The sequence below is a fragment of the Lygodium microphyllum genome, chromosome 30, assembly GCF_053477565.2.
Source record: "Lygodium microphyllum isolate KBCC chromosome 30, Lygodium_microphyllum_v1.1.10, whole genome shotgun sequence".
NCBI classification, from domain to species: Eukaryota; Viridiplantae; Streptophyta; class Polypodiopsida; order Schizaeales; family Lygodiaceae; genus Lygodium; species Lygodium microphyllum.
In genome coordinates, this window is record NC_141164.1 from 37,305,501 (window position 1) to 37,331,814 (window position 26,314).

Below are 26,314 nucleotides of genomic sequence, written 5' to 3' on the forward strand. Positions count from 1 at the left end.
TATATGTACAAAATCTATTTTTAGATTTTGATGAGTTGGTCAATCTCATGATCATCAAAGAGATTGATATGTAGGGTGAATCATCTAACAAGTCCAAGTATTTTATTCAAGTTCAAGAAGGGCACGTGGCAGATCCTCTTTGAGAGGCTGTGGTATGGGGTATGCTAGTGATAATTAGCAAAATATGTTAAATCAGCAATTCGGTGAAATGCAAGTCTTAGGAGGCCGTGGAAACTTTAGAGATAGGGGAGCTCTAGAGGAAGAGGTGAATGGTAGAATAGAGGTTTCGGTAATTCTGGTATTATTTATCATTATTGTGGCAAAATAGGTCGTATTGTAGCTCATTATTATGCTAAGAAGGATGATATCCGCAGTGGTAAATTGCAACAAGGAAACCATGCATAATCTTCATGACATAATGAGGACAAAAATGAGTGTCTCTTTGTTATGTAGCTTATGACGAATGTTGTTACAGGAAAGAGAACACATGGTGATGTATGGTAAGTCAATTCACGTCCATCTAATCATATGATCAGTTTGAGTGTCACCCTTTGATCAGCTTGGCTTCCCATCTTGTGAGTTCTTGCCACTATTGGTTTTCCCTCCTAAAGAAGAGGTAACTAACCCCCTTTTCTTAGAGTAAGGTTGTGTGGAGACTTGATCTGCAAGTGCTAGGAGTGGAAACAAAGGTTCCAACTTCTAGTGTGCAAGATGTGGAGGTGGACAATAGTCCAAGGTTTTGGAGTGAAGAAGCGAGAAGATCGAGGTACGGCCTAGAAGAGGTGGGTGGGATGGGAGGGATTTGAGAAGAGTAGCCTACATGCTCAAATGAAATAGAAGATATAGATATATCTTTGGTAGAAGGGGTGTAAGATCGACTATACGTGATGTGTAAGTACTTTTCAAACTCCTCTTTCATGAGACTAAAATTTGGAATAGGAGAGAACAAAGAAGGTGAAGGTGAAGGTTTGTTTTCGTCTTCCTTACTAAGTCCATAATGCTTTCTTAGGGACTCCAATGATGAAGCTGGATAGAATATTCCAATGATTCTATAGCTAGACTATACCGACATAGTTTATCCTTGGTTACGGCACATTTATTGTGCCACCTCTTCTTTCCATAGCGGGTTCACACTTAGTTATCGTATGTACATATATTTTGGTACTTTCATATTAGCATTTTATAATATTGTAAACTTAGTTTTTTTGTGTGAAAGAAGAAGAAAGAAAGAATAAGAAGATTTCAGTGCTCTCTCTCTGTGCTCTCAAGTCTCCATTGCTTTTATGTGTGTGCACTTGGGTGCTTTACCTCTTTTCCCTCTTGTTTATTTTCATGGTATGAGAGCCGTCCCATGGATGTAGGGAGCTCGATTGAAGGTTGAGAGGAAGGTGTTGAAGCAGAAAGCAAGCAAGCAAGCAACATATAAGAAACTCTTCCATCTTGCTCGATTTTCCTTGGGCTATAGCCGCAAGAGACTCCTGAGGCTAGCAAGGTTGCAATCTTGGATTGGAGTTTCACTTGGTGAGTAGACACATACTACAGGCTAAGCCCTCTAGGGCTTACCCATTGCGAGTTTTGACATCTTTGATCATTTCGACCTCCGTTTTGGACCTGCAAGTGGTCCCAAAAATAGTTTTTGATAAATTGTAGTTGCGGCTACGTTGACCATTTATAGATGCACATGTTACAGATTTTGAATCTGTAAGATTTTAGGTGTTTGCTGGGTGGAAGACATAGAAGGCATTGCATATAGATTGCAAATTGCAATTATCATTGTGCAGTCAGTGAAAAAGGTTGCATGTTTAGTTGTGGTGCACTTGGTATCAACTTGCTTGTAGATTGCAGTTTTTTGCAAGTTATTGTTTTGTCAAAATGTCTGACAATTTCAACCAGATTGTTAGTGAGGAGCTTGATAAGAACAATTATCCTGCATGGAAGTTGAGGTTGATAAATCTCTTAAAGAGCAGAGGTGTTTGGAATTATATTGAAGGAGACATGTTAGTAGCACCTGAAGTTTCCATGCGAAATGCTACTACAAAATAGGTAAAGGCTAAGAAAGATTGGGAGCAGATAGAGAGTAAGTTTATGTATTGGTATTGCATGGAAGAATCTCGCAAGGTTGTTCAAAGTAAACACAAAGTCTAGAAATCTACAACTCAAATCAGAGTTCAACCAAGTCAAAAGAGAGAATGTGTCCATTAATGATTATGTCTTAAAGATCACGAGTATTGTGGAAGCTCACAGATCTATTAGTGTGGTACTTGATGATGATGACGTTGTGTATGCATGCTTAGATGGACTTGGAGATGAATACAAGAACTTTAAGTTATCTATGAATATGAGCAATGATATCCCTGATTTTGTAGACTTGATTTCTATGATGATACTTGAGAAGAAGAACCTTGGCTTGGATTTCTCTTCATCTCAAAGCAAGAATAAGTCTAAACAGATGTTTTACTCTACTAGCAGAGGTAGAGGTTGTGGTAGAGACTAAGGTGGTGTTCGTGGTCAAAGTTATAATGCACAACAAAATTGAGGAGGATAATTCCAAGGAAGGGGGAGTCAAAGAGGAAAAAATGCAAATTCTAATAGGCAATATAATTTTGCTGTTAGCAAGAAGTGCTAGCATTGTGATCAGAAAGACCACATTTCTAAAAACTGCTCCAAAAAGAAGGCTAAAATTTGAAATGGAAAAAAGCAGCAAGGCAATTACGTGTTTAGTAGTAGAAACTATGATGACAATGGTGAATAGTTGCTTGTTATGTAGCACTCCATGAATATTATGAACTGTTGATGGTTCATCAAAGAATGATGTATGGTATGTAGCTTTAGGTGCCTTTAACCACATGACTTCTCACCGAGAGTGGTTTAGAGGGATGCACAACATAGATTCTTCAGGCTATGTTGAGATAGGGCATTATGTAGCTCACCCCATTACTCATGTTGGAAATGCTCCTTTGAGTATGCAGAATGGTAAAACTAAGTACTTGGTTAATGTGCTACATGTACCAAATATTACAAAAAATTTGGTTTCTATTGGCCAATTGATAGAATAGGGATTGCAGGTTTGGTTCACATCTCATGGTTGTTATGTAGAAGATCTTAAGAATTTCTATAGATTGATTGCAAAAGGGAAATCTGCTGGCAAATTTGGCATAAGAGAATTGGTCATGTGAATGTGCAATGATTGAAAGACATGCAAATAAAATAGATTGTGGATGGCTTCCCCAAGTTTAGGGTTGATGGGATGCGTAAAGTATGTGAAGCACATCAATTTGAAAAGCAAGTAAGGCATGCGTTTTCATATGAAAAGTATGTATGCAAGAAGCCACTTAAGTTGATACATTTTGATATGTGGGATCCTACAAAGACTGCAACTTTAAGTGGTTGTAAGTATTATGTTTTATTCATTGATGATCATATTGGCAAACTATGGATTTACTTTATGCATAAGAAAAGTGAGGTGTCTACTCACTTTAAAAGCATTAAGGCTTTGTTTAAGAAGGAGATAGAGTTGCATATTAAATACATAAGATTGGATGGAGGGGGAGAATATCTCTCCAATGACTTTTTTTACTTTTTGCAAAAAAATGATATATAGAGGCAATATAAATGTAGATATACTCCGCATCAAAATGGAGTTGTTGAGTGGAAAAATAGGCATATTGTAGAGATAGCTCGTGCATTGATGTCATAAAGAAACTTGCCTCCTTACTATTGGGCTAAAGCAGTTGCTACTGATGTATACATTATAAAAAGGACACCCACTGCTACTATACATGGTATGGCACCCGAAGAGAAGTTTACGAGTAGAAAGCTAAATTTGTCTCTTTTGAAGGTATTTTGATAGATTGCTTATGTGCATATTTCTAATGAGTTGCATAGTAAATTGGATCACAAAGCATATAAATGTGTATATATTGGATATTCTCTTGAGCAGAAGGGATATAAATATTATAACCCTCTTACACGTGAGTTGAGAGTTAGCACAGATGTTTTTAATGAAATGAGTAGCGGATACATTAATGTGTAGAATGGAGTCGGGACTGACGAGCATGAGAGTGGGGCTATGTAGAAAACAAATTAGCAATCTCACAAACATTGAGTGTAACACAAGAGTCTCCTCATCATGGTTTTGTTGATAGATCTTGGAGTAGCAGATTGATGTCATAGGTCTAGTTGCATCTTATCCGTGGACGGAACCATCCCATTCGATCTATCTAGTCTGGTTAGATTCGCTTCTTTGTCCATGGTCCAGGCTGTACTTGTGCAAATGATCGTTGTCCAGGGTCAAATTTGACCATTTTTGTGAGTTTTTAATCCTTTTTCTTGCCCGTTTTTGTAAAAAATTTACAATTTTCAAATTGTTTTGGGCCTTGATAAACAACCCCCTCCACCTTTAATCTTTACCCTCAACTTTCAAGCTTGCTTCCTTCTCCACTCAAGCCTCTTCCTCAAGCTCACGAGTCATCTTCCTCTCTTTCTCTTCCTTCTCTTCCCACCTTCTCTTCCTCTTCCTTCCAACTTCCAAGTTCCATATACCTCTTCCTTCTCCTCTTTCTCCATTACCACTTTCGAGCTACTCCATACTACCTTCTCTTACAACGTCCTCTTCCACCTCTCTTACCACCTCCTCTATCTACACCTTGACCTGTCTTTCTATCTCATTCTCTTCATCAAGTATGAAGTCCTTTATGAAGCATCTATTCTTCACACCTCACACTTTAGAAAGCCACGAATCACACCAATGCCTATCATTGGACTTGCAAGTATTGCGGCAAGGTCTAAACGAGTAGTGTGACATGACTTCTCATCCAATTGTCCAAGATAGGTGAAGAATGTGGTTCATGCCCGAAGATCCCTTAAGCAATTGAGATAATCAAGAAATATTCCCCTATTTCAAAGGCATCAAGTAGGGTATCCTCTAGTATGGTGCAAGATTAAGAGGAGATAGTCTTTCTCGATATATGCATACCCATGGCCACTCCTTTGACTATACCTACGGCTACTATGGAGAGATACATAGGTCCCTCAAATTTCCCTTCCACTTTGGTTGTCTTCACTATCATTGCTACTCATGGGTTTGAGCTCACAAGAAACAAGTCATACTTGTTGAGACAATGGGATGTGTTTCAGGCATAGTCTCATTCCTTTGAGAACGATAAATGAATGTGAAAATCAAGATTGCACAAACCATCATTGAGTGCAATCTCCCTTTCCATATTCTAAGAGTGGATAGGTGGAGAATAATGGTGAAAGCTATGGCCGCTGTGGGTCCATGTGAGGGGTGGCAAGGAGTTGCCTACAATGACATGCACATAACAAAGAAGCTAGATGAAGGGAGGGAGAGGATCAAGAAGTCCCTTGAGCCCATTTGAGCCGGTTGGGTGAAGTATGGCTACTCCATACTCTCCGATTGATGGAATAACACAAAAAAAGAGAGGTATTATTAACATACCTGGTCCTCTTGGTACCTACTTCTCACACATCAGGGATATGGGTGTGAAGGGGAATAGAATGACTAGCCTATTCTTCTACATGCACATCCGGCAAGCTATTATAGGGCGAGTCTACATTCTTGAATATTTTATGTTTTATAAATTATATTTCATGTTTTATGCTTTTTGAATATTATTTTTAATGATTTATTTTTATCATTAATGTTTTGAAGTTTAAAATTTTATGCTTTTTGAATCTTGATTTTTGAATATTTCTACCTCTCCCTTGATATCTATCTTTACCTCCATATCCAATTAACCACCTCTAAGTCATACTATATTCTAAATCTCTATGTGTATGTAGGTGGGACCAAGCAATGTTTTCCAAGTTGTCATCAACAATGGTTCAAATTGTTAGAGGATGGGATGATTGCTTGAGAGCGAATTTTCCTCTATAGTGTGGATACCTTGTGCCACACATTGCCTTGATCTCCTTATCGAGAACATAGGCAATTTGGAGTGGGTGAAAAAAATTATGACAGATGCAAATGCAATTGTCAATTTCATCACAAAAAATGTAAAATTGCTTGCTATTTTTCTCATGTATAGTCATATGGAATTAAAAAAGCCATCACAAACTTGCTTTGCCATCACATGGTTGTTCCTTGAACAGCTATGACATGCAAAATAAGTTGCAAAAGTGTGAGGTCTACGAGAAATTTAGAGCATTGATGGATGAGAAGCCCATAGCAAGTATGGAGGAGGGAAAATCCATTCAACGACTTTGCCTAAAAGAATCATTTTGGACTGAGGTGCGAGCTGTGGTCATTGTAATCACATCCTTGTATAGGGTTCTTCGCATGACAGGTATGGAGGATGCCACTTTGGGCCTCCTCTCTCATGAAACTCACTCATTTCATGAGAGAGGATGTGGAGGAGATTAGGGCTTCCACCGTTCTTTAATCTTTTTTGAATATAAAATGAATCTTACTAATTCTAGTGTCTATTAGTTTTTTTCATAAATAGTGGCACAATTGATCCACGAAGGGATGACATCCTCTGGCTTGTTGAAAAGAGGTGGAAATGGATGAAGAGGCCTATCCACGCCCTAGCAGCTCTCTTGCATTTGGCTTACAAGAGTCTCTCTCTCTTCATGGACCAAGAGTTAGCCTCGGATATGAGTGCTTATCTCCTCAAGGACTTGCATCATATGTTTCTCCAAGAGCTAATCAACTATGGAGACCAAACGGGAACAACCTTTGCTAGTACCATGTTTTGGAAAAGAGCCTCTTTGGTCAAGCCACTACTTTGGTGGGAGTCGTTTGGGTATCAGCTACTATCAAACATATAGAAGGTGGCTTTAAGAGTGTTGGCTCATGTAATTAAAATTGAAATCTTACCATTATGTTTTTAGTAAAGGTTTTAATTTTCTTATAAATTTTCAATTCTAATGAGTTGAAGTCATTTTATTACCTTGAATGTCTATCTAGTGCATGTGAGAGAAATTGGTCAGCCTATTCTCTCATACACACCAAGATCCGAAACAAACTTAGCACCAGATAGTTAGAATGATTTATCTGTTGTCGTTTTAACTTGTGTATGCTTAGGGACATGCATGAGATGTCGATGACACGACAGGAAATTTTGAGCTTGAGTCCATACTTTTTCTAAAAGTTAAATTCATCAATGTAAATTCTTAAGTTATCTTATTATTTATATACCTCAACTTTAATTTTTTAGGTGAATATAGTTGACTTAAAGTTAACAAGGGCCACACTAAAAAGTGTGAAGAGAGAGAGAGAGAGAGAGAGAGAGAGAGAGAGAGAGAGAGAGAGAGAGAGAGAGAGAGAGAGAGAGAGAGAGAGAGAGAGAGAGAGAGAGAGAGAGAGAGAGAGAGAGAGAGAGAGAGAGACCATCTTTAGGGAGCTCTACATGGAGTTGGAGGAGAGTGACCATCTCGTGTCACGTACGCATAGGGGATGGCGGGTCACTGCTTGAGGCATTACAGTTAGTAGTAACATAAAGATAGTTCTGCTCAAATTGCTTGTGTTTCAAAGGATGCTCATGTTCGAGAGCCCAAGTATGATGAGCATGGCAATCTCCTTAGAGATGGGGATTTTGTTTCATACACATTAGACTCATCTTGTAATGATCATGACTCTCATTTGAATGACAGGTCTAAGGATTCATCTAAGTAGTATCCCTAACAGTCTCTACTATCTAGATACTTTTTTAGTCTAGACATTTGTATCTCTTACTTTTTTATACATGAGTCTTGTATATGATACTTGTCACTTGTGACTTTCCCAAGTCTCTTTTTTTCCCCTATTGTATATGTCTTCAGACTTGTGAATGAAACTGATCCTACATTTTGTCTCAACCACCTGTTAGGTTCATGGATTATTGTTTAAACTTGAAACTTGACTCTCATGTGTATTTGTGATTTTAAAAGGTTAAAATTAAGACTCTCATGTTAAAATAAGTAATATGTACTACACTCTTACTTAATTTTCTATGTATTTTTTAATGACCGTACATTTTTTGTGTATGTTTGGTGCTATACTAAGTCCACGGACTTGATGGATCAGACGGATCATACCTAATTATATCAGTCATAGGTTACTCCACCAAGTACATTACTAATGTTGAGAAAAGGTAAATAGAAAATTAGGGACTCACTTATTATGATGACAAATGTATCATTAGGTTTCTCTTATGTTGTTGTTGATTCCAATGGCTCTGAGTAGAGCTTGGATGAGGAGTTTAGGATTCCATATATTAAAATGCCTGGCGTGCCTTCTTCTTCCTTTAGTAGTTTTAAAAGATATTTTTGAGAGGAAGAAATTTAAAAAAGCAAAGAAACAATGCTTGGTGATTGACATATGATAGCTATGCAGCTCATCACTATGCACACATGGTTAAGGTTGCGCAGGATGTGGAATCCACTTATTTTGAGGATGGAGTGGGTAACGAGTATTGGGATTGTGCTATGGATGAAGAAATGGCTGGACTTATGGATAATGACACATGAAAATTGGTTCCTTTACGAGACTTTTTCTCTAATAGCTAAAAGGGCCACTAGAAGGGCTGTGATAGTAGTGGTTGTATCAAAAGTTTGAATCATGCATCAAATGGATGTTAAGAATGCCTCCTTGTTGCAGGAGTTACAAGAGGAAGTTTATCTGGAGCAACCACCTACTTATATTGGTGCGCAGATCGGTCGCAGATAGCTCACGTGGTGAATCCCGGAAGGTCCCCAAGAACAAAGTACTCTACTTTTTAGCACAAAAACCCATGTAAAAGCAAGCACGACATGAGGCAAGAGACAAATTGGGTTCAATCTCCCCCATGCCTTATGTGAGCGCTTCACAAAGCATGTATTTAATGTATATTTCCAATCTTCATGCTCAAAAATAGCCCAATTACACAAATATGACAAGCTTTTAGCTTTTGAGTTTGCTTTCTACCAAAAATAGGAAAATAAAGCTAATGGACGGTGCCCATAGTATCTGGCACACCCAATCTCAATGTCCAAATAGAAATAACATATCCAGGCGCATAAGCGCATACAAAATAATAATAAATAATCGATGTCTCTATAGACATAACAAAATATAGGCGTGGCGCCTATCAAAATATAATCCAAGAGTCGAAAACCTGCTAGACTCCAATGCTTTCCTCTGCCACTGCTGCTATCTCTACACATCAACTGAAGCATTCACAATCGTTAGTAAAATAACACAATTAAACCGACAAAAGTGAATACCTAGCAGTCTTCAGCTACATAAATAAATCAACTGGTTAGAAATAAATCCTAACCTTAATTTATTATGAGTGCGCACTCTAAACTCATAAACGTTTATTAATTTAATATGCATTTTGGGGAATCACCCATGTACACACTAAATTAATGAAACGCCCGAAAAGGACAGGCGTCCCCATCAACTTCTCGCACAAAGAATCCTCTTTGTGTATGAGCCTCGGTCATCTAAGTTTACGGAATCCACCGTAAAACCTCACTTATATGGACTGAAGCAAGCACCCAAGGCATGGCATGACAAGATTATAGAATACCTTGTTAGCATTGGATTTTTCAAAGCATAGCTGATCACTCACTCTATGTCTATGATAGTAATACAAGTATTGTGGTTATTACTATATATGTGGATGATTTAATCATTATGACTGATAGTGAGACAATGATTGAATATGTAAAGGGTCTCCTCAAGACTAAATTTGAGATGAAGGAGTTGGGAGAGCTACGCTATTTCCTCGGCATAGAGATAATCAAGATTCTAAAGGGTATATAGTTGTCACAAAGACAGTATGTGTTGGCCATGTTGAAGAAGTAAGGTATGGATGATCGCAAGACTATTTCTTTACTTTTGGATGTTAATGCTAAGTATAGTGCACATGAGGGTGACTTGATTGAGGATCTTACTATGTATCAGAAGATTGTGGGCAGCCTTGTCTATTTGATGATCACTAGGCTAGACCTAAACTATATAGTTGGTTTGAAGAGTTAATTTATGTAGCTTCCATAGAAGCCACATTTGGATACAGTGTGGCACACATTGGGCTATGTGAAGTCCACATTGGACTTATGCCTTCTTCTATGGTGCATGTATACCATTGGACTTGCACAGTTACACAGATGTAGATTGGGTTGGTAGTATTTTAGACCGGAGATCTACTAGTGGTTCTAAGTTTTTCTTTGGCAGTGTTGGTGTTACTTGGAGCAATAAGAAATAGCTGATAGTTATCTTACCTAGTATAGAGGTAGAGTTTAGAGGTGCTGCAATTGTAGCATGTGAGGTACCTTGGTTACGCAAGCTATTTGGTGATTTGGGGATGTAGGTAGACAAGAAGGTTATCATTTACTGTCATAACCTTAGTAGCATTCAATTGTCTAGAAACCCATTATATCATCCATGAGCCAAACACATAGAGGTTCATTACCATTTCATTCAAGAATTAGGAGCGGGTTCTACAGGTGATATTAACTTGGTTTATGTCAACACAGAGGATTAAGGTGCTGACATTTTCATGAAGGCCTTAGAAGCTTAGAAACTTTAACGCTTCAAGACTATGCTTGGAGTTCATGAGCTCATGCTGAGCTCGAGGGGAAGTGTTGAGATATAGATCTCTACATGAGCTTGGCATCCACCATGTGCCTTGGTAATGTGGTAGAATATTACTTACTGGCATGTTGGGTGACCGATATGAGGATACACCAGTGATTCTACAACCAGACGATACTCACATAGTTCACCTTTGGTTATGGCACATTTATTGTGCTAGTTGTTCTTTCCTTAGCGGGTTCATAGTTAGTGATTGTGTGTGCATATGCTGTGGTACTTTCATATTAGTCTTTTATCATGTTATAGACCTAGTTTTTTTTTTTGTGGAAGAATAAGAAAGAAGAGGAAGAAGATTTCAACCCTATCTCTTTGCATTATTAAGTCTCCATTGCTTTTGTGTGTGTGCTTTTGGGTGCTTCACCTCTCTCCTTGTTGTTTGTTTTCAGGTTGGACAACCATATGGAGTAAAGCTAAGGGCAAAGTTCTTCATGCGAGCACGAAAAACCTGCATAGAAGGGATGAAGACTGAAAAGGGGTAGCTTGTCTATTTATAGATGTGGATGGACCCTCCCAAATTAGGGTTTCATAGAAACTCTCTTGAACCATGCACCGATTTTGCGTTTTTCATTAAATAAGCATGTTTTGGGGCTGTTTAAGAGGCTAATTAGCATGGAATGCATTTCTTAGCTCGACACTTGGACCCTTACAGTTTACTCGGGCAATAAGATGGTCAACAGAGAAACGGATCTTCGTCACAAGGTATGCACTTTAGACAAGTATAAGGCGTGGATAATTGTGCAAGGTTTTGTTTAGAAAGAGCACATAGATTATGAGGAGTCTTTCTGCACCTACTGCTCATCTCACATACATTAGGTTGCTTTTGTGGTTGACCACTCACCACATTTGGGCCATCTACCAAATGGGAATCAAAGATGCCTTTCTAAATGGCATTTTGGAGGAAGACTCATCATGGCCCGAGTACCTATTTACTTCAATATAGTTGCCTATTTTGTTTACTAAGTTAAGCAGTCTTTGGCGCTCTAATAAGGCGTGAACCCTGATGCCATCTTGACAATTGGTCTGTATGAGGCTCAGCCGTCAATCTTTGTGACTCTAAGCCATAAAGATAAGGCGTTTTTCTTGCAGAAGGCTCTTTACAGAGACTGAACCAATCAACCTGAGATTGCCACCATCGGATCTCCAACTTTTGAAAGTCCTTTAGAGAAGATCACTGACTCGTGTGAAGTAGGACGCCTATTTCTATGCCAATATATGAAACTACAAAGAGAGACTATCTGTTGATGAAGTAGGCATACACTGGCTACCGTGTCCAACACAAAGCTCAACAAATGGTGGGTGAGACCGGGCTAGTCATCCCTCTGCACAATGACAGCTCTTAGGTTGGAATTTTATGTATTTATGGAGGATCATCGCCGTTGAGTCACTAACTTAAACTATATGTTGTATACTGTCAAGCTTGCACTCGTTCTTGAGGTTTTTCTAGTTCTCCATACAATTCATGCATAGCTTGTAGTGGGTGTTTTATTGTGAATAATAGACCTGCCTTAGTCCCACAAGTCATTGTTGATAATTAAAAAAAAAAAAAAAAAAAAAAAAACTAAAACCGCTTTCTTGTTTGCCAACCACCTCAAGGTAAGGCACTGAACTGGAGCATCTTTTGTGATCATTTGTTGATTCTGTTTTTGTACTGTAGGTAAAGGATCCTGAAGTTCAAAAGCTGACGATTAAAATGATGAATGAGGATGAAACAACTTCAGATGTCTATATAGGCACCGCAGAGTTGGCATTAAACCAGGTTTGAATGACATATGGGAGTAACAGCCATATCTGTGCTTTTCATCACAAACTTACTGCAAACAGTTTTGTTTTCAGCTGGATATGAATATCTGCAACGACATCTGGATTGATTTAGCAGGTGATCCTGCAAAATTACATGGAAAATATGCTGGAAAAGTTCATCTTTTGGTAGAATATGAGCCCGAGTGTGCAGATGAATCCATAGAAACAGAAGTTCATGAATAGAATTTGTCCATGGAAGAATGTGAAAACTATTTGCATACTGAAATAACGGAAGGCCAATCCCAAGACTATACAGAAGTGTGCAAAGTTAATAACACTGGTATAGAAAATCATACGAATGGAAAGAATCAGGTGTTTCAGGAAGAATGTGGTGTGACACAGTTTGTTGGGGAGAACATTGCCCAGGTGTTTACAAGAGATGTAAGAATAGTCACCGAAGAGTATCCACATGTAGAGAGTGAAACAGTTGAAGCTGATAAAGCATCTTACATGTCCAATGGGGCACAACAAGAGCAGCTAACATTGATGGAGGATTCTAGACGATCACAGTCATCAAGAGAGCTACCTAGGAACCCATCTTGAAGCAGCAGTGATGTAGATGAGCTTCCTAAAATACAAATCGTGGGCACTCAAAACCCTGAGTGTGAACCTGATATTGTTTCCAGCAAAGCTAAAGCCAAAGTGGGAGAAGTGAGTGATGCTATGATGGTCTACGAGTCCAGCCATGAAGATAGGCATTCTACTACTGGAATTGACAAAAAGATGCATGCTGTTGGTTCACAGGATTTTCAAACTGAAGAGGGCTATGCTAATCAGCTAAATGTTACTGCTGGCATTGACACAAAGGTTCAGGCCATTGGTTCACAGGACTTCCAAACAAAAGAGAACAATGTTAATCAGGTAAACAATACTGCAGCAATTCCAAGTGGAAATACCTATGGATTTGTGGATTCTTGTGTTATAACACCAGAAATGTTGGCTTCAGAAATATTTGAAGTTGATTAGCTTCTCAACAGTATGAGAAGCATGCCAGTATGCCCTACCAAGAGTTTGGGTGTCATTGATGTCAACACCCTCTGGGTCTTGGCTGCTTCAGCTGGAGACTGATATTTGCTTTGGCAAGCCTTGGATCATTTACCGTGGCCTGCAGTAAAGAGCCTGAAAGGCATTACTAGCTTGGTTCTCCATTACATTACTTGATAGTCATGCTATTGTCTGAAAGGCATGACTAGCTTGGTTTTTCCATTATGTCAGTTCACTATAACATATAGACCCAATAGCGATGTTTAAAGATAGTGAACATAGACCCAATAGTGATGTTTAAAGTGACGGAATTATTCATGGAAAAAATTGCCCCCGTCATTGTTATTCGCATCGCGATAAATTCGTCGCTATTGCATCTCTTTTAGTGATGCCACTTTTTTGTATCGCCAATGGCCATCACTATTGCCCCATTCCCTTGTAGTGGTTCTGAGTCATGCTGTTGCTATCAAGTCATCTTATTAAACCTTTTGTTGGCAACTGGTACTTCCTATGAAAGTCAGACATTCTGGTTGTGGTGGACTAAGCTAGCTTCGTACCTGATCGCCAATTGAGAACCAAACTGGTGGTACTTATTCATATTGTACCATGTACCATCTGTACAAAAGGCATGGTCTTCCTCCTAATACTAACTAATACTAAACACAAGTTTAGTATTAGCAGGGTCATCACTGCATCTAAAAATGGTGTGAAAGGACCAATTTGTGATTCTGCCGTGGATGTCTCTCCACTATGTACAGATGGCTGCCAGCAACAAAGTACAACATGACTACAGAAAGGGGTACAGCCGGAAAACTGTGTGGTATCTGTCATAATTAACTTGTAACATAAGATGCTTTATCTTCTCCATCAGATGCTCCTGTAACACAAAAGTTTCAGTGTGGCTTGCTTTCTGAATGGGAAATTTTACTATTCAAATCAAATAACACTTGCATGATATTTTTTAATACTTTTGTAGCAGGTCAAATGAATTGAAATTGAAATGCTATACTGATGTAACATACACGTCACTGATGAGGGTCTTGCTTGCAAGTTATCTCATTTGTGACAGGAAAAGTGCTTGTGGGGCTCTTGCTTGCTCTTTTGGCTAATGTTTGGAAGGTGGGTGACGTGTTTTATGGAGAAAAGAAAAGGTACAGTGCTAGTGTGGCCTGTTGGCTGTGCTATTCATTAGACTTGCAAGCTATCTTATTTTTTGCATAGGAGAAGTGCTAGTATGGCTCTTGCTTGCTTTCTCAGCTAATGGTTGAAGGGGAGGCACTGTCTTTAAGGGCGATCAAATGTGTCTTATGACATGAAAAAGGGTACAATGAGGGGTAATATAGTTCAACATTAGGCTTTCACTTAGATTGCCCCATATCTTTTGTCACTTAGTTGCAAAATGATAATGTGGTAAGCCATTAAGGTATTCCAAAGCTATTGAAGAAGCACTTGTCCAATAGAATCACTCCATGAAATGTGAGGGCCTTGATTATTGTTTGCTTGAATGCTTCCAATGATTGACTGCACAATACATGCACTATTGGAACTTGGAAAGGATTATTTAGAGGTTTTCATGACTTTTATAAAGTGTTAGCAAAACAAATTTTTTGGACACTTCAACAAATATTTTGATGTGTTTGTGCATAATATTTTAGTGGCAAAGATTGTAGTCCTCTTTTCACAAAGCTTTTGAAGACAAGCTAGCGTAATAACCTATAAAGATTGGAGGATAATGTTAAAATGATGTGAGAAGCTCTTCATAGGTTACAATGATAACTCTTTCTCCTCCTCCTAGTCTTACACATAGACCTCATCTCATCTTCACCATTGACTGTTTCTTTTGGATCTTTTCACACTAGTTGTATCAAAGTCTTGCCTCTTTGATTTATTAAATGTTTTTGGTTTACCATTTTCTTTTCACATCCAACATTTAAAAACATGGCGTTGTGCAACCCCTTGGATTTGACGTTTCATGACTAGAAGACTTTGTGGTAGACATTTTTGAGTTGGGCAGCCAAAATGGAGGGGAACCATTAAATATAGGTCATTACTCATTTTAGGGTATTTTTGGAGTTTGATAAGTTTGAGATAAGTGGATCTAGATAAGCTATAGTTAAGATCAACTATTGAATGATCAAAGTCTATTGTCCAATTTCACTAGTTCACAAGGTTTGATGGCTCCCACCACACTATATTGTGTAAGATCATTCTTCTATTTTTGCTAGAGCTTGTACCACATCAAATGTGCCTCATTTAATGTTGAAGAGAGCACTTGATACTGAAAATTTGTGGATGTTATCCTTTATCCTTATGTCTACTGATTGACTCAGCTAAGTTCATGCATGTACATGTTTTCTTGATGGGAGGGATTGGATGAATATCACTCTAAATTTTGCTTTTCACTTGAAGAGTTGCATAGAAATATGACCTTACTTTGGAATATATTAATAGCCTATGTCGAAGCAACTTTTTTTTTTTTAAAGTTTCTTATTAACCACCATTACAACAAATAATATTCTACTAAGTGACCTAATAATAGGTGAGACACTTTTCATAGATATAATGGGGGATAACATTGAGGTAAAGGGAAAGGGAAAGTTGGAGATAGTCATTACTAGACATCATACTATCTAAGAAGGAGGTATCTTTTATGACATGAGTGCCCATGCCCTTAGAGTAACAACTACATGCCCTTGAAGGTGTAAAACATGTATTTCGATTCTCTCGTTAAGTCTTCATTTGCCTCCCCAAGAGTACCCTTATTGAGACATGCTTTATTGGTGAAGGTTTGAATATCAAACAAAGGTGGGTGCTTTTGTTAGTTTAGATGGATTGGTTGATATACTTGCATTTGAAGGGTGCTTTTCTAATTTGGCCTTTGGGTAGTTGTATAGCTCCTTTCATATTAATCTTATGAAGTATGGGTGGATGTGTTGTTCTAAGCTAGTGCATTTTATTGTCATCATAATATTGTAAATAGTTTTTGTCTACTTGTAGAATTCAGACTTCTTGTGCTTTTGATGATCAATAATGCATACAATACATACTCCCACAATGGAGTTCCATTGTTTGAAGTGGTGCATCTTTTGTTCACTAATTTTCCAACATCTTGTATGCTTCTAAATTAGTGTTTTCTATTCGTGTGGGGAGTGATTACGAAGGTGCTTTTGAGGAACCCTATATCGATTTCTACCAACCCCATAAAGGGAATCATGAAGCTAGCTTAGCCCAAAGGCTCCTAGCATGAGACATGCCTTCCCAAAAAATGAAAGTAAGGATTGAATTTCAAAATTTTAGGTCACTTACCTAGGATGGAAAATGGCTAATACTATTAAGTCCAAAAAAAAAACATGGCATCTAAATTTTAAGTCTAGTCCTTGCAATTGTAGACAGTAATGAATTCTCCATGTTAGCCACTTCATTGTATGATAAAGCAACCTCTTGCAAAAATTTGCAACTCTCTTGCATACATTTACATCTGAAATTTCTTAAAGCCTTTGCTTTATGCTTGCAACTATACCCCACCATCTTAAACTTAACCTCATGCTGTGCTATTAGGCAACATGATTAACATAGTCAACAAAGGATCGACACATTTTGGAATCTAACAAAGTCTTTCTCACTTACAAAGGGTGTAGGCCTTTTTGTTGTAATGAGCTAGGGCCACCTTGGATACCTTCAGCAGTAAGTCAAATAGTTACATTGAATTGTGCCAAAGATGATGGCCTACTAACGCAAACTTGGGCTAGAATTATGAGGATGTGAATGAATTAACTCTTAGTATTTTATCACTTGCTTGGAGAACAATGTCCACATGGTGTGTTGTCTTGCTACTCAATGAATGGTTAAAAAAATAACCCTCTGACATCTTATGTACTAATGCCAATGTGGCTAGAGTATTTTCCACATATTCTCTATTAAAATGAGTGTTGTTTGCACTTCATTACAAATACTCACTTTTTAATGCATAGTTTTTGATTGATAGATTCCCTTTTCTAACTTGATTTAGCTCTGACTTGAGCTACAACTTTCTTGCCTTTGTATTTACCTCGAATAACCTAGCCATATTCTTCCAAAAAAATAGTGAGGATTTCCAATTCCTATAAATGGCCCATCACACTATTTGTGACACTACCCTAGCTGACTAGGCTGCCACGTAGAGATTAATAAGGCTTTCCTAGATTTCAAAAAAACATTCCTCATTTGCTACAATGAAGTAGCAGCTCCTCTGCTACTAGAAATTTCTCATTTGACCATATGGTAGAACAAGAAGCATGGCTGAATAGGGTGCATACATAACACGCTCACAATGTCCCACAATCATAGAATGTGTGGTCGATGAACTGTTCTACTCGAAGAATTCTTGGTAGCAGTAGATTTCGTGCTTTACAGACAATGTCAATGTCCAGCTGCAGCAACACCCCAATAGCAAAAGACCGGACAGCCAAAGGCAGAACACGGTGTTTTCTCTGCTCTGTGTAGGATTTGAGGGCAAGCTCTATGTTTTCCATTTCTTTGGATGCATTTATTTCTTTCATTGGCCCATCTCCAACCTGTGTGTACTCTCTCCGTAATACTTTGGCCAGTGTACGACCAAGGATCACAGCATCTTCCAGGGCCAAGCAGCCCCCTTGCCCAAGGTTCGGGGTCATTGGATGCATTGCATCACCTGCTAAAGTCACCCCACCTCTATGCAGAGTTGACCCTGAAAACTGCCAATTCCACCGGTCTGATATCGCCCTTCGACTTAGTGTCTCTGATGGAGAGGCATTTATCATATCTGTGATTATGTCTGGCCATCCTTTCACATAGCTTAGAGCTTCCTTCCTCACCAGTTCAGGATCTGTAATTCTCTCTTCTGTCCAAGGTAAAAACACACAGGAAATATCAGGACAAAAGATGAAATTTGAGTTGCGCAAATTACAACTTTGTATTATGTACGACAAAGTGGTCTGTCTATTAAAGGCTGACACAGCAGCAGTGCCTAAGTTGGCCGTGCAAAACTAATCTGCTAAAACAGTACGTAACATAATTGATCACCATAGATAACACCAACCACCTCAGTTGGTCAGTGTCTCTAAGAGAGAGCTTGGCTCAAAAGACTTGTCTTGAACAGGATAAACATCACTTGATTCCAACATATTGATAACACTGAAAAGATTGACTTGATCACCACTGCATGCGAAAGAATTTCGTTCAAACCAACGAGCCAAGAAGTAAATCACCTGAAGGACTGTTGAAAAGCACAAACCAGTAGACTCTGTTGGAATCCATGGGCACTCCACCTGCTCGAACGCCATTCCCAAGCATTTGGGTTGCAACTGACTTGAATTTGTGTCCCTCAGGGTATACTCCTACACCTCTTATTGCAATATATCCACAATATCGTGTATCTTTTAAGCCCATCCATCTTGCTACAACAGATCGGACACCATCACATCCAACAAGGACCTACAAAATCCATGTAATCAACAGTCATAGGTGACTTGTTCCTTGCAATACAAAGAATAACACAAAATACAAACAGTTTCCTGAGCATATGCTGCAAATGACTGAAACAAAACTAGAAGCGATTTTTGTAGCACAACTCTACAAATGTAGGCTAGATGGGTAAGATCAGGTTCTAGCACCACAAATACAGGTTAACCAAGGTGAATGACATATAAACTTGTCCTAATGTGCAAGTGTGTGGAAAGAAAATTCATCACACACGTGCCTGTGCAAACACACACACACACACACACACACAGACCTTGGTTTGTATTTTTGAACCATTCTCAAGTTCTACTTCAGTATAACCCCCTGTCATCCTCCTTACAGCAACCACTCGAGCATTATAATGGATGCTTTGCTTTGGTAAAGGTTCTCTTAGAGCTTCAAGCAATGCCTTCCTCTCAACACCACGTAACTCAACATCCCTGTTGGCATCATGTGCAGTGTAAATAATTATAATCTTCATTTATGGAGAGGTCACACATAAAATTGTACATCTGGTGTCTTTCTTGTTTTTGTCAAACACGTATGTACACAAATTGAGTTACCTTCCAGCTTCTCGAAACGGCAAGTTAACCAAGTCATTTCCATCTGATGCACAAATTCTGAATCTGCACAAGTAACATTTTAGATCCAGATCACTCTCACTTTACAACATTCAAGATGGGAAGAATTTGGATCTTGATTCACATGCCAGAGATATGGATGAATCTTTGAACTTGAAAAGAAATCAAAATCCATGTGAATGAGCTATAAATCGAGTAGGACTAGCAAATTGTGTTAAGCATTTTGTTAATCCTTTCGTATAAGGATCACAGACTCCTGATGTACTTGATTTACAGCTTAATGAACTATCTGAAAGAAAGCAAGATTTGACATGACACACTTAATTCATGCACTTATTACAAAAAGATTTCTACCAATCTTGTTTGTTTGTCCAGATGAACTATTTTCATCAAAGTCCCATTACACTAACCCCAAGCTTTGCAAGGTGGAACTGCTACTTTATTTCATAGAGACAGTGGTTTAAGCCCTGATATTTGCACAGCTGACACCAATTTGCAACCATTGAACCAAGTTGTACCAACAATGTCAGATCACCTCATCTGATCTTGGTGCCATTTATGACAAATCTGCTGCCTGCTGATCTAGCCTCTCTTTCGCCCAAAATACTGATGATTTGCTGGTACAGCTGACACTTTGCTGGTTTTGCAGCCATTTTTCTTTTTTTATCATGCAGACCTGCTCTCTAGCAGTTTGCATTTTCAGCAAGTTTGCATTTTCAGGCTGATTTTCTTAGAGGACAGCTCACATGTGTTTGTCATGCTTTTGTCACTACAATATCCTCACTTTTGTTCCTCTTGTCTTTTGAACTGTACTTCGCTTGAAATGTCAAACTTGTGCTTTTGGGTTCTCTCTCCACAAGTGTGTCTCTCTCTCCAACCTCTTCACTCCTTTCATCTTCTTTGCACATCATCTACAATGGCACCTCCATGTTGCTCTATTGATGACAAGCTTAAGAGAGTTGATTATCTCACTTGGAGTATGGTCATGAAAGGTTGGTTTGTACAGAAGCACATGTATGATGTGGTACATCGTTTTAGGAGCCATCTTACATCCCTAGATACCTCTCCTATTCAAAATGATTGGGAGGAAGACAATTATAAGGAAGTTGTGCTTACTTTGGAGATAGATAATTCCCATATCTACTTTGCTCTTCTCCAATGCATCTCTAAAGAAGTTCTTCTGGTAGTTAACACTTACAAGACGTCTTTAGAAGTGTGGGAGAAGTTATAGCTTTATGTACAAGGCTTTGCCGACCATGTGAGTTGTGACCCTGTACGGTCAACTTAAGACTATCAGGTCTGAGACGATAGATAATATTTAGTCATTCGTTCTTTGGGTGATGCAAACAGAAGATCAACTTCGACACATGAACTCTACCCTTCCAAAAGCATATCTTGTGGAGATTGTTCTCTACAAGCTTCCTCTTGAGTTTGTAGGTGTAGCCAACACCTTATGAGCACAAACATTAGTGGCACCTATTGGTTTTGAGAATATAACCTATATGTTGCTTGAGCATGAGGTTTCTTTGTGTTTACATGGGAGGCTACCATCTTGACATGGGGGCAAGTAGGAACCTTTTACAACGTCATAGAGGGATTGACTAGCAAAAGAAGAAAAAAGCATAGTGTTATTGCTGTGGTAAGAAGGGGCATCTTAGAAAGGAATGGAAGACACTAGTGGCACAACAGAAGGAGAATAAGAATAAGAAGGGTGTGGACTCCAACGAATCATCATCATTCTCGTCTTCCAAATCAAAATTTGACTCCGGCCGTCCCACCGAGCCTCAAGGCAAAGCCTAAGGCTACAAAGGGCTCTTGTTTTGCTTAGCACATAAACTCTGTTAAGGCCTCCTCTTTCACTTTCTAGCATTGTGTTCTTGCATCCCTCATGACTTTTTAGTGCCAGAGAGGAAGTGTTAGAGAGTAGTAGTGGTGGAGTATCCTAGCCTCATCGATACACAAATAAAGTGGATTTGGCAAGTTTTGAAGTTTGGCAAGTTTTGAAATCTTGGAGCTTGGATTGACATTCAGATTCATGATGAGTTGTTTTCTTTGATAGAAAGTGGTCTTTGCTCCTATTCCAAGCTCACATGAGGGACACTTTAGTGGTCTAGCCAAAGGTGGGGAATCCATGGTCACATATGCTACTATAGGGCATCAATGTGACAAGCATTGGGATCCAGCTATTACTACTTTTTGTGGTCAGGGATTGGTACGATCAACATTGAGATTAGTGTCTTCTTTCCAAGGCACCTTGGTGGTGGCTTGATCACCTATTACTTGGGTATCCATGGTCATATTTAATGATCATTGTTGTATGTACTATGATAATCATTATCATTTTATAATTTATTGTACTGGTCACTCATGATCTGAGAGAGGGCGTTAGCAAACTACATCTCACGGGTGTGTGAGTCTAGGCACTTAATGTGCATTTCAGTTATTTTATGCCAAATGTTTTGTGACTGCTGACCCATATCTTTGGGCACCCTCATGGCTGGCTGACTGGTGTTTTCTAGCATAACTTTATTGCCCATTCTCTGCTCCACTATCATCCATCAGATACACATCCTTCAACACCACTGCTTCCAAGTTGAGAGAGTCGTGTGCACCATTGGGAACTCAATTACCAAGCCTTTTTACTGTTCTTGTGCCTTCGTACACGGATCCCATTTTCCTAACACATTCTCTTCTGGTTCTTGTATTCTTGCAGTATTCCTTATTGTTCATCGTGTTCTTGCAGTCTATTACAGCAATGTCTGTTTGCTTCCATTGCTGCACATTTTTCTGACAGAACAAACGTCTTAATTATCATCAGCATCCAAATTTACCAAACCCACACTCAGAAAGGTTCCAAACCTTTTGAGCATCAAGATAATTAAATTTCTCTTAAGCTAAGCCAAGACAGCCCACTGTCCTGTTCTATTAAGGCAAGAAATCTTACGCCTGGCTTATCATTACACTTTCTAGTCTTATTTCCTGTTTACAACTAGAATTCACAGTGCTAGCCCACCGTTCAAGCCTCTTTTTATAGAACCTTTAATAAGATCTGGATATATTCATCAGATCACATTCCTTTCCAGCAATCAGATCCTTGCTCCTGTTAATATGCTTGGCTGGAAACACCAATGTTTAGCACAACAGGACAATAAAGCTCTTTCTTTTTGTTCAACTCAACATTTTGCAAAATAATTTTTGTGCATTTTTTAAAGCACAAAGATTTCTTTCCAACATGCTAGATGCCAATAACTTCCAGATTCTTTCTACAGGCAGATCAGAACCTATAGAATATCATAACATCACCACAAAAAAATATAAAAAATTTGCTGAATCAGAGTAACTTTGTTCACATGGGCATTCAGAGAAAATTTCACCAAAACACAAACAATGCTTATATGAAATGCAATACAGTTCCCTGAAAAGTGAAATTGGTCTTACCCTGTGATCCTAGGAAACCTGTCACGTAAACCCTCTGCTACACCCAAAGTTTCAAGAGCTCTCCATGCATTTGTCCAAATTCCAATAGTAGAACCAGCAGTCCTCAACCTGTCAGATTGTTCTAATAGGATTGATTTGATGCCCAACCTGCAAATATTGGCATACATCATCAGATTATCTATAGACCCACTTACCAAAAGTTGTATAAAGAAAGCTAGGACTCGATTCCATGCTTTGTTTACACCCAAGAAGGATGAACAATAACATCCAACAAACAGGTAAACAAATAGTGAATGTAGTGATCACACGAATAATTCAAAGGCCTCAAAATTGTAGTTTCATGAACCTTATAAGACTATAAGTAACTTCATATCCTCTTCACCATGGCATGCACTTAATGTTGCCATGCTGCAGCATGCAAGATTGCCATATGGCATGCAGTAGAATCTGGAGTTCTCCATAGAGGGATCAGCAAATAACACTGTAGCGCAGTGCTTAGCTGGCTGTGCCAAGCTGTAGAGAGTGTGTGTTTAAATTGTTGTGGTATGTATATCTGTGACTTTAAATCACCACAAGTCCATAAGTTACATGTGTGGGTATATGCATGTATGTTTCCGGATGTGAGTCCACTAGCTACTCTGATCAATCCATCCAGTAGAAAGCTGCAGAGGCATGTGATACCATAGAAATTACTCCGGGTTCATGTGTTCAGTTCTTCTTCACAGGTGGTATTCAGATCATTGATGGCAAGGTGCAGGTACCAACACTATTCACTTTGAAAAACTTCTATGTTGAAATTTAGGATGGATCAGTGCTGCCGAATTATGATTTTTAGGGTATTGTAACACTACCTTATGACCTTACTTATTGACTGTGTTATGCCTTGATCACAATTTGTTTTTGTCATTTTCTTGGATGCAAACTTTTGTGGGTTTTCAAACCTTTGAGGTCTCTCACCGTTAGCATACATAACAGAAGTTTAAAACAAATTCCCATTGTAATTCCACATTATGAATTACAACAACATCATGAGCTTCTACGTGGGAGGCTATGCATACCTAGCTAGGTACGCTTGGGGGCAGAAGGCTGCCAGCCCCTAGGTATGCATAGCCTCCCACGTAGAAGCTCATCATGTTGAACACTCATAGGAGAAACAAGGAAAATAGCCCTTTTCCCACATGGGAAAATGTCAAAAACATCTTGTGATAAAGCATTGCAGGAAACACTAGGCATGTATTTTTGTTGGAGTACATGAATGTATGTAAGTATGCTTGCATGTGTAACATAAGGCCAACCTGTGGAGGGCTAGAGCAGCAGCCAAGCCTGCAATTCCACCACCGATGATAACGACATCCTCAAGCTCGCGAGGTGAACTATTAATGCCACTGATTTCTACTTGCTCAATATTGCCCGGGCTGACAGGAGAGGCAACGGCCGCAGCTGCAACAGCAATGGGGGCTTCTCTGCTGGATGGGCCCGCAAACGATGAAGCCCGAACGCCAACAGCAAATTTAGATCGCAATCTCTGCTTCGGAAGCATCACCGGGCAAGTCGAATGATGGCCATCCAGGGAGCAGCTGGGTGGCTGTGGTAACAAGGCTTGAAGGAATATTGAGCTGGCCATGTCGCTCCCTCCCTCTGTTCGTCTCTCAGACCCGAGCTGTCTTGGGCTGTGAGGATTGAACAATAGCACACGCTGAAGCACACTGAATTGATTCACTAATTGATGGATAGCAAATCGAATTGCACACTGAATTCACTAATTGATCAATGACACCCCAAATTGAACCAGGAGTTCACTAGTAATCACAAGTGCACTCCCGAATGCGCTTATTGCACAAGCACTTATTTCACATTCCCGAATGCACTTCAAGCGCTCTCTCTCACTCTCTCTCTCTCTCTATCTCTCTCTCTCTCTCTCTCTCTCTCTCTCTCTCTGTGAGTGCGTGCACAAGGGAATGTGAGAGACAAGGCTATATAGACCCATCTAGCCGTGAATTTATCTGTAATGAGTGTCTGGAGAGACAGGAGAGTGACGGAAAGCCTGGTTGCGTCATTGAGCACATCACAGAGCTAGTCTCGAGGCCCGACGCCTCTTGGAAAATACGAAGGAAAAAGGAAAGCAAGCCAGTATTCACATTTCATTTGCCTTTCATCAAGAATAGAAACGTGCCAGGAGACCAGAGTCGTATCTTGACCCCGATTCTTCCCCTTCACGACTGTTCATCGTCATTCACATCCTAACTAAATCGATACCTTAACATTATTTTGTCTATTAATTATTACGACTAATAAATTAATAGAAGGTCTAAGCACATTCTAACCCTTTTGGAGATTTTAGCTTATTCATGTTTTGCATGCTGCTCCTCTCTCTCTCTTTCTCTCATATCTTATGACATACTTTCATTTTGGTTGCCTAGTCTTAAGTTATTTTCATTACTAAATTCACATCTATTCATCCAGCTATGAATCACATCGCAATAGGTATATTGGCATTTCCACCCTTGTGAACATTAGCTTTTGTCCTTCATGTGATTACTTGCATTCATGCACCTTTTCCACATTTTCTATGCTCTTAATGTAGTTGTTTCTAAGTGCAATTGCACTTTCCTGTTTTCAAATGTGAAACAAGAAGCTATATATCAAGTTGCCTTCTAGCGAAAGTAGTTCATTGAATAAGATCTCACTTTGAATTTGCCTTGAGACCAAAAAGCACTATAACTCTTTTATTCTACTTTCCTTAATAAAGCTGCAAAACATAGGATTCTAGATCATAGCATTCCAATGCATTAGTTTTGTACCCATTCTACATATAATTGAGACATTTGTATTTGCATGTTGTGATGTTAAAAGAACATTATGGAAATAATTCAGGCAACATCAAAACAAGTCAAGAGTGGAAAACACTCCTACCACAATAGACCTCTCTCTCTCTCTCTCTCTCTCTCTCTCTCTCTCCTTTTAAAAAAGCTTAATAGTCGGTCCATTAGCCTTCCTACCTTCCACTCTTTGAATCTCATATTGTGCCACTTCTTGCATTAGGTATTCCATGCCCCCAACCATGATGCCAAGGTTGAACTTATGACTTGAACAACCAACACTATGGATTTATATATATTGGATTTACTAATTTATATCCTTAGTGAAGGCACCAACATCCAATACTCTCTATTTAGGGACATCTTGTTGCTCTCCTTGTTGTTGGAAGGCTATAAAGAAGTTTGCAAATGTGCCCAAAAAAGACAAGTCTGACTCTTAGGTAGATTGAACCCTCCTAAATGTGTCTCATTGTTAAGGTGTAGTGGATGAGCTGGTTGATCAAGGTCACTAAGTGTGATATCCCGACTTTAATTTCAATCTTCCCAACATATCGCAAAATAGACTTGAAGAACTCTAAAATCATTAAATAGAGAAGATCTCGAGCAAAAAAGCCCGAGGATCGTAACCCGACATT

The 26,314-nt window shown here is 39.0% G+C and overlaps 2 protein-coding genes across 5 annotated transcripts; one reads left to right on the forward strand and one right to left on the reverse strand.

Annotated features, from left to right (window-relative positions):
* Positions 1–11,528: 11,528 nt before the first annotated feature.
* On the forward strand, positions 11,529–14,298 carry LOC148009742 (uncharacterized). Of its 3 annotated transcripts, XM_087673395.1 has the most exons (4): positions 11,530–11,871; positions 12,234–12,335; positions 12,413–13,240; positions 13,326–14,298. In XM_087673395.1, the coding sequence occupies exons 3-4, from the start codon at positions 13,043–13,045 to the stop codon at positions 13,359–13,361; spliced, it is 234 nt and encodes a 77-aa protein (XP_087529521.1). In that variant the 5' UTR covers positions 11,530–11,871; positions 12,234–12,335; positions 12,413–13,042; the 3' UTR covers positions 13,362–14,298. The 3 variants fall into 3 exon arrangements, with proteins under 3 accessions (XP_087529522.1, XP_087529521.1, XP_087529520.1); XM_087673396.1 differs by having other exon boundaries at positions 11,529–11,919; positions 12,413–14,287; XM_087673394.1 differs by having other exon boundaries at positions 11,532–11,871; positions 12,413–14,292.
* Positions 14,299–17,522: 3,224 nt separating this feature from the next.
* On the reverse strand, positions 17,523–25,065 carry LOC148009743 (monooxygenase 2-like). Of its 2 annotated transcripts, XM_087672304.1 has the most exons (6): positions 24,156–25,063; positions 22,861–23,007; positions 19,405–19,467; positions 19,116–19,281; positions 18,589–18,814; positions 17,523–18,221 (listed from the first exon to the last, which is right to left on the reverse strand). In XM_087672304.1, the coding sequence occupies exons 1-6, from the start codon at positions 24,482–24,484 to the stop codon at positions 17,668–17,670; spliced, it is 1,485 nt and encodes a 494-aa protein (XP_087528430.1). In that variant the 5' UTR covers positions 24,485–25,063; the 3' UTR covers positions 17,523–17,667. The 2 variants fall into 2 exon arrangements, with proteins under 2 accessions (XP_087528430.1, XP_087528431.1); XM_087672305.1 differs by lacking the exon at positions 22,861–23,007 and having other exon boundaries at positions 24,156–25,065.
* Between the last annotated feature and the right edge of the window lie 1,249 nt (positions 25,066–26,314).

Excerpts from the sequence above, each read along its gene's own strand:
- LOC148009742 (XM_087673394.1), top strand. The coding sequence starts at position 13,043 with ATGATGGTCTACGAGTCCAGCCATGAAGATAGGCATTCTACTACTGGA.
- LOC148009743 (XM_087672304.1), bottom strand. The coding sequence starts at position 24,484 with ATGGCCAGCTCAATATTCCTTCAAGCCTTGTTACCACAGCCACCCAGC. Across the intron at positions 19,282-19,404 it reads CCGTTTCGAGAAGCTGGAAG|GGATGTTGAGTTACGTGGTG; the intron begins GTAACTCAATTT and ends TGATGCCAACAG. Across the intron at positions 18,815-19,115 it reads GTTCAAAAATACAAACCAAG|GTCCTTGTTGGATGTGATGG; the intron begins GTCTGTGTGTGT and ends TGGATTTTGTAG.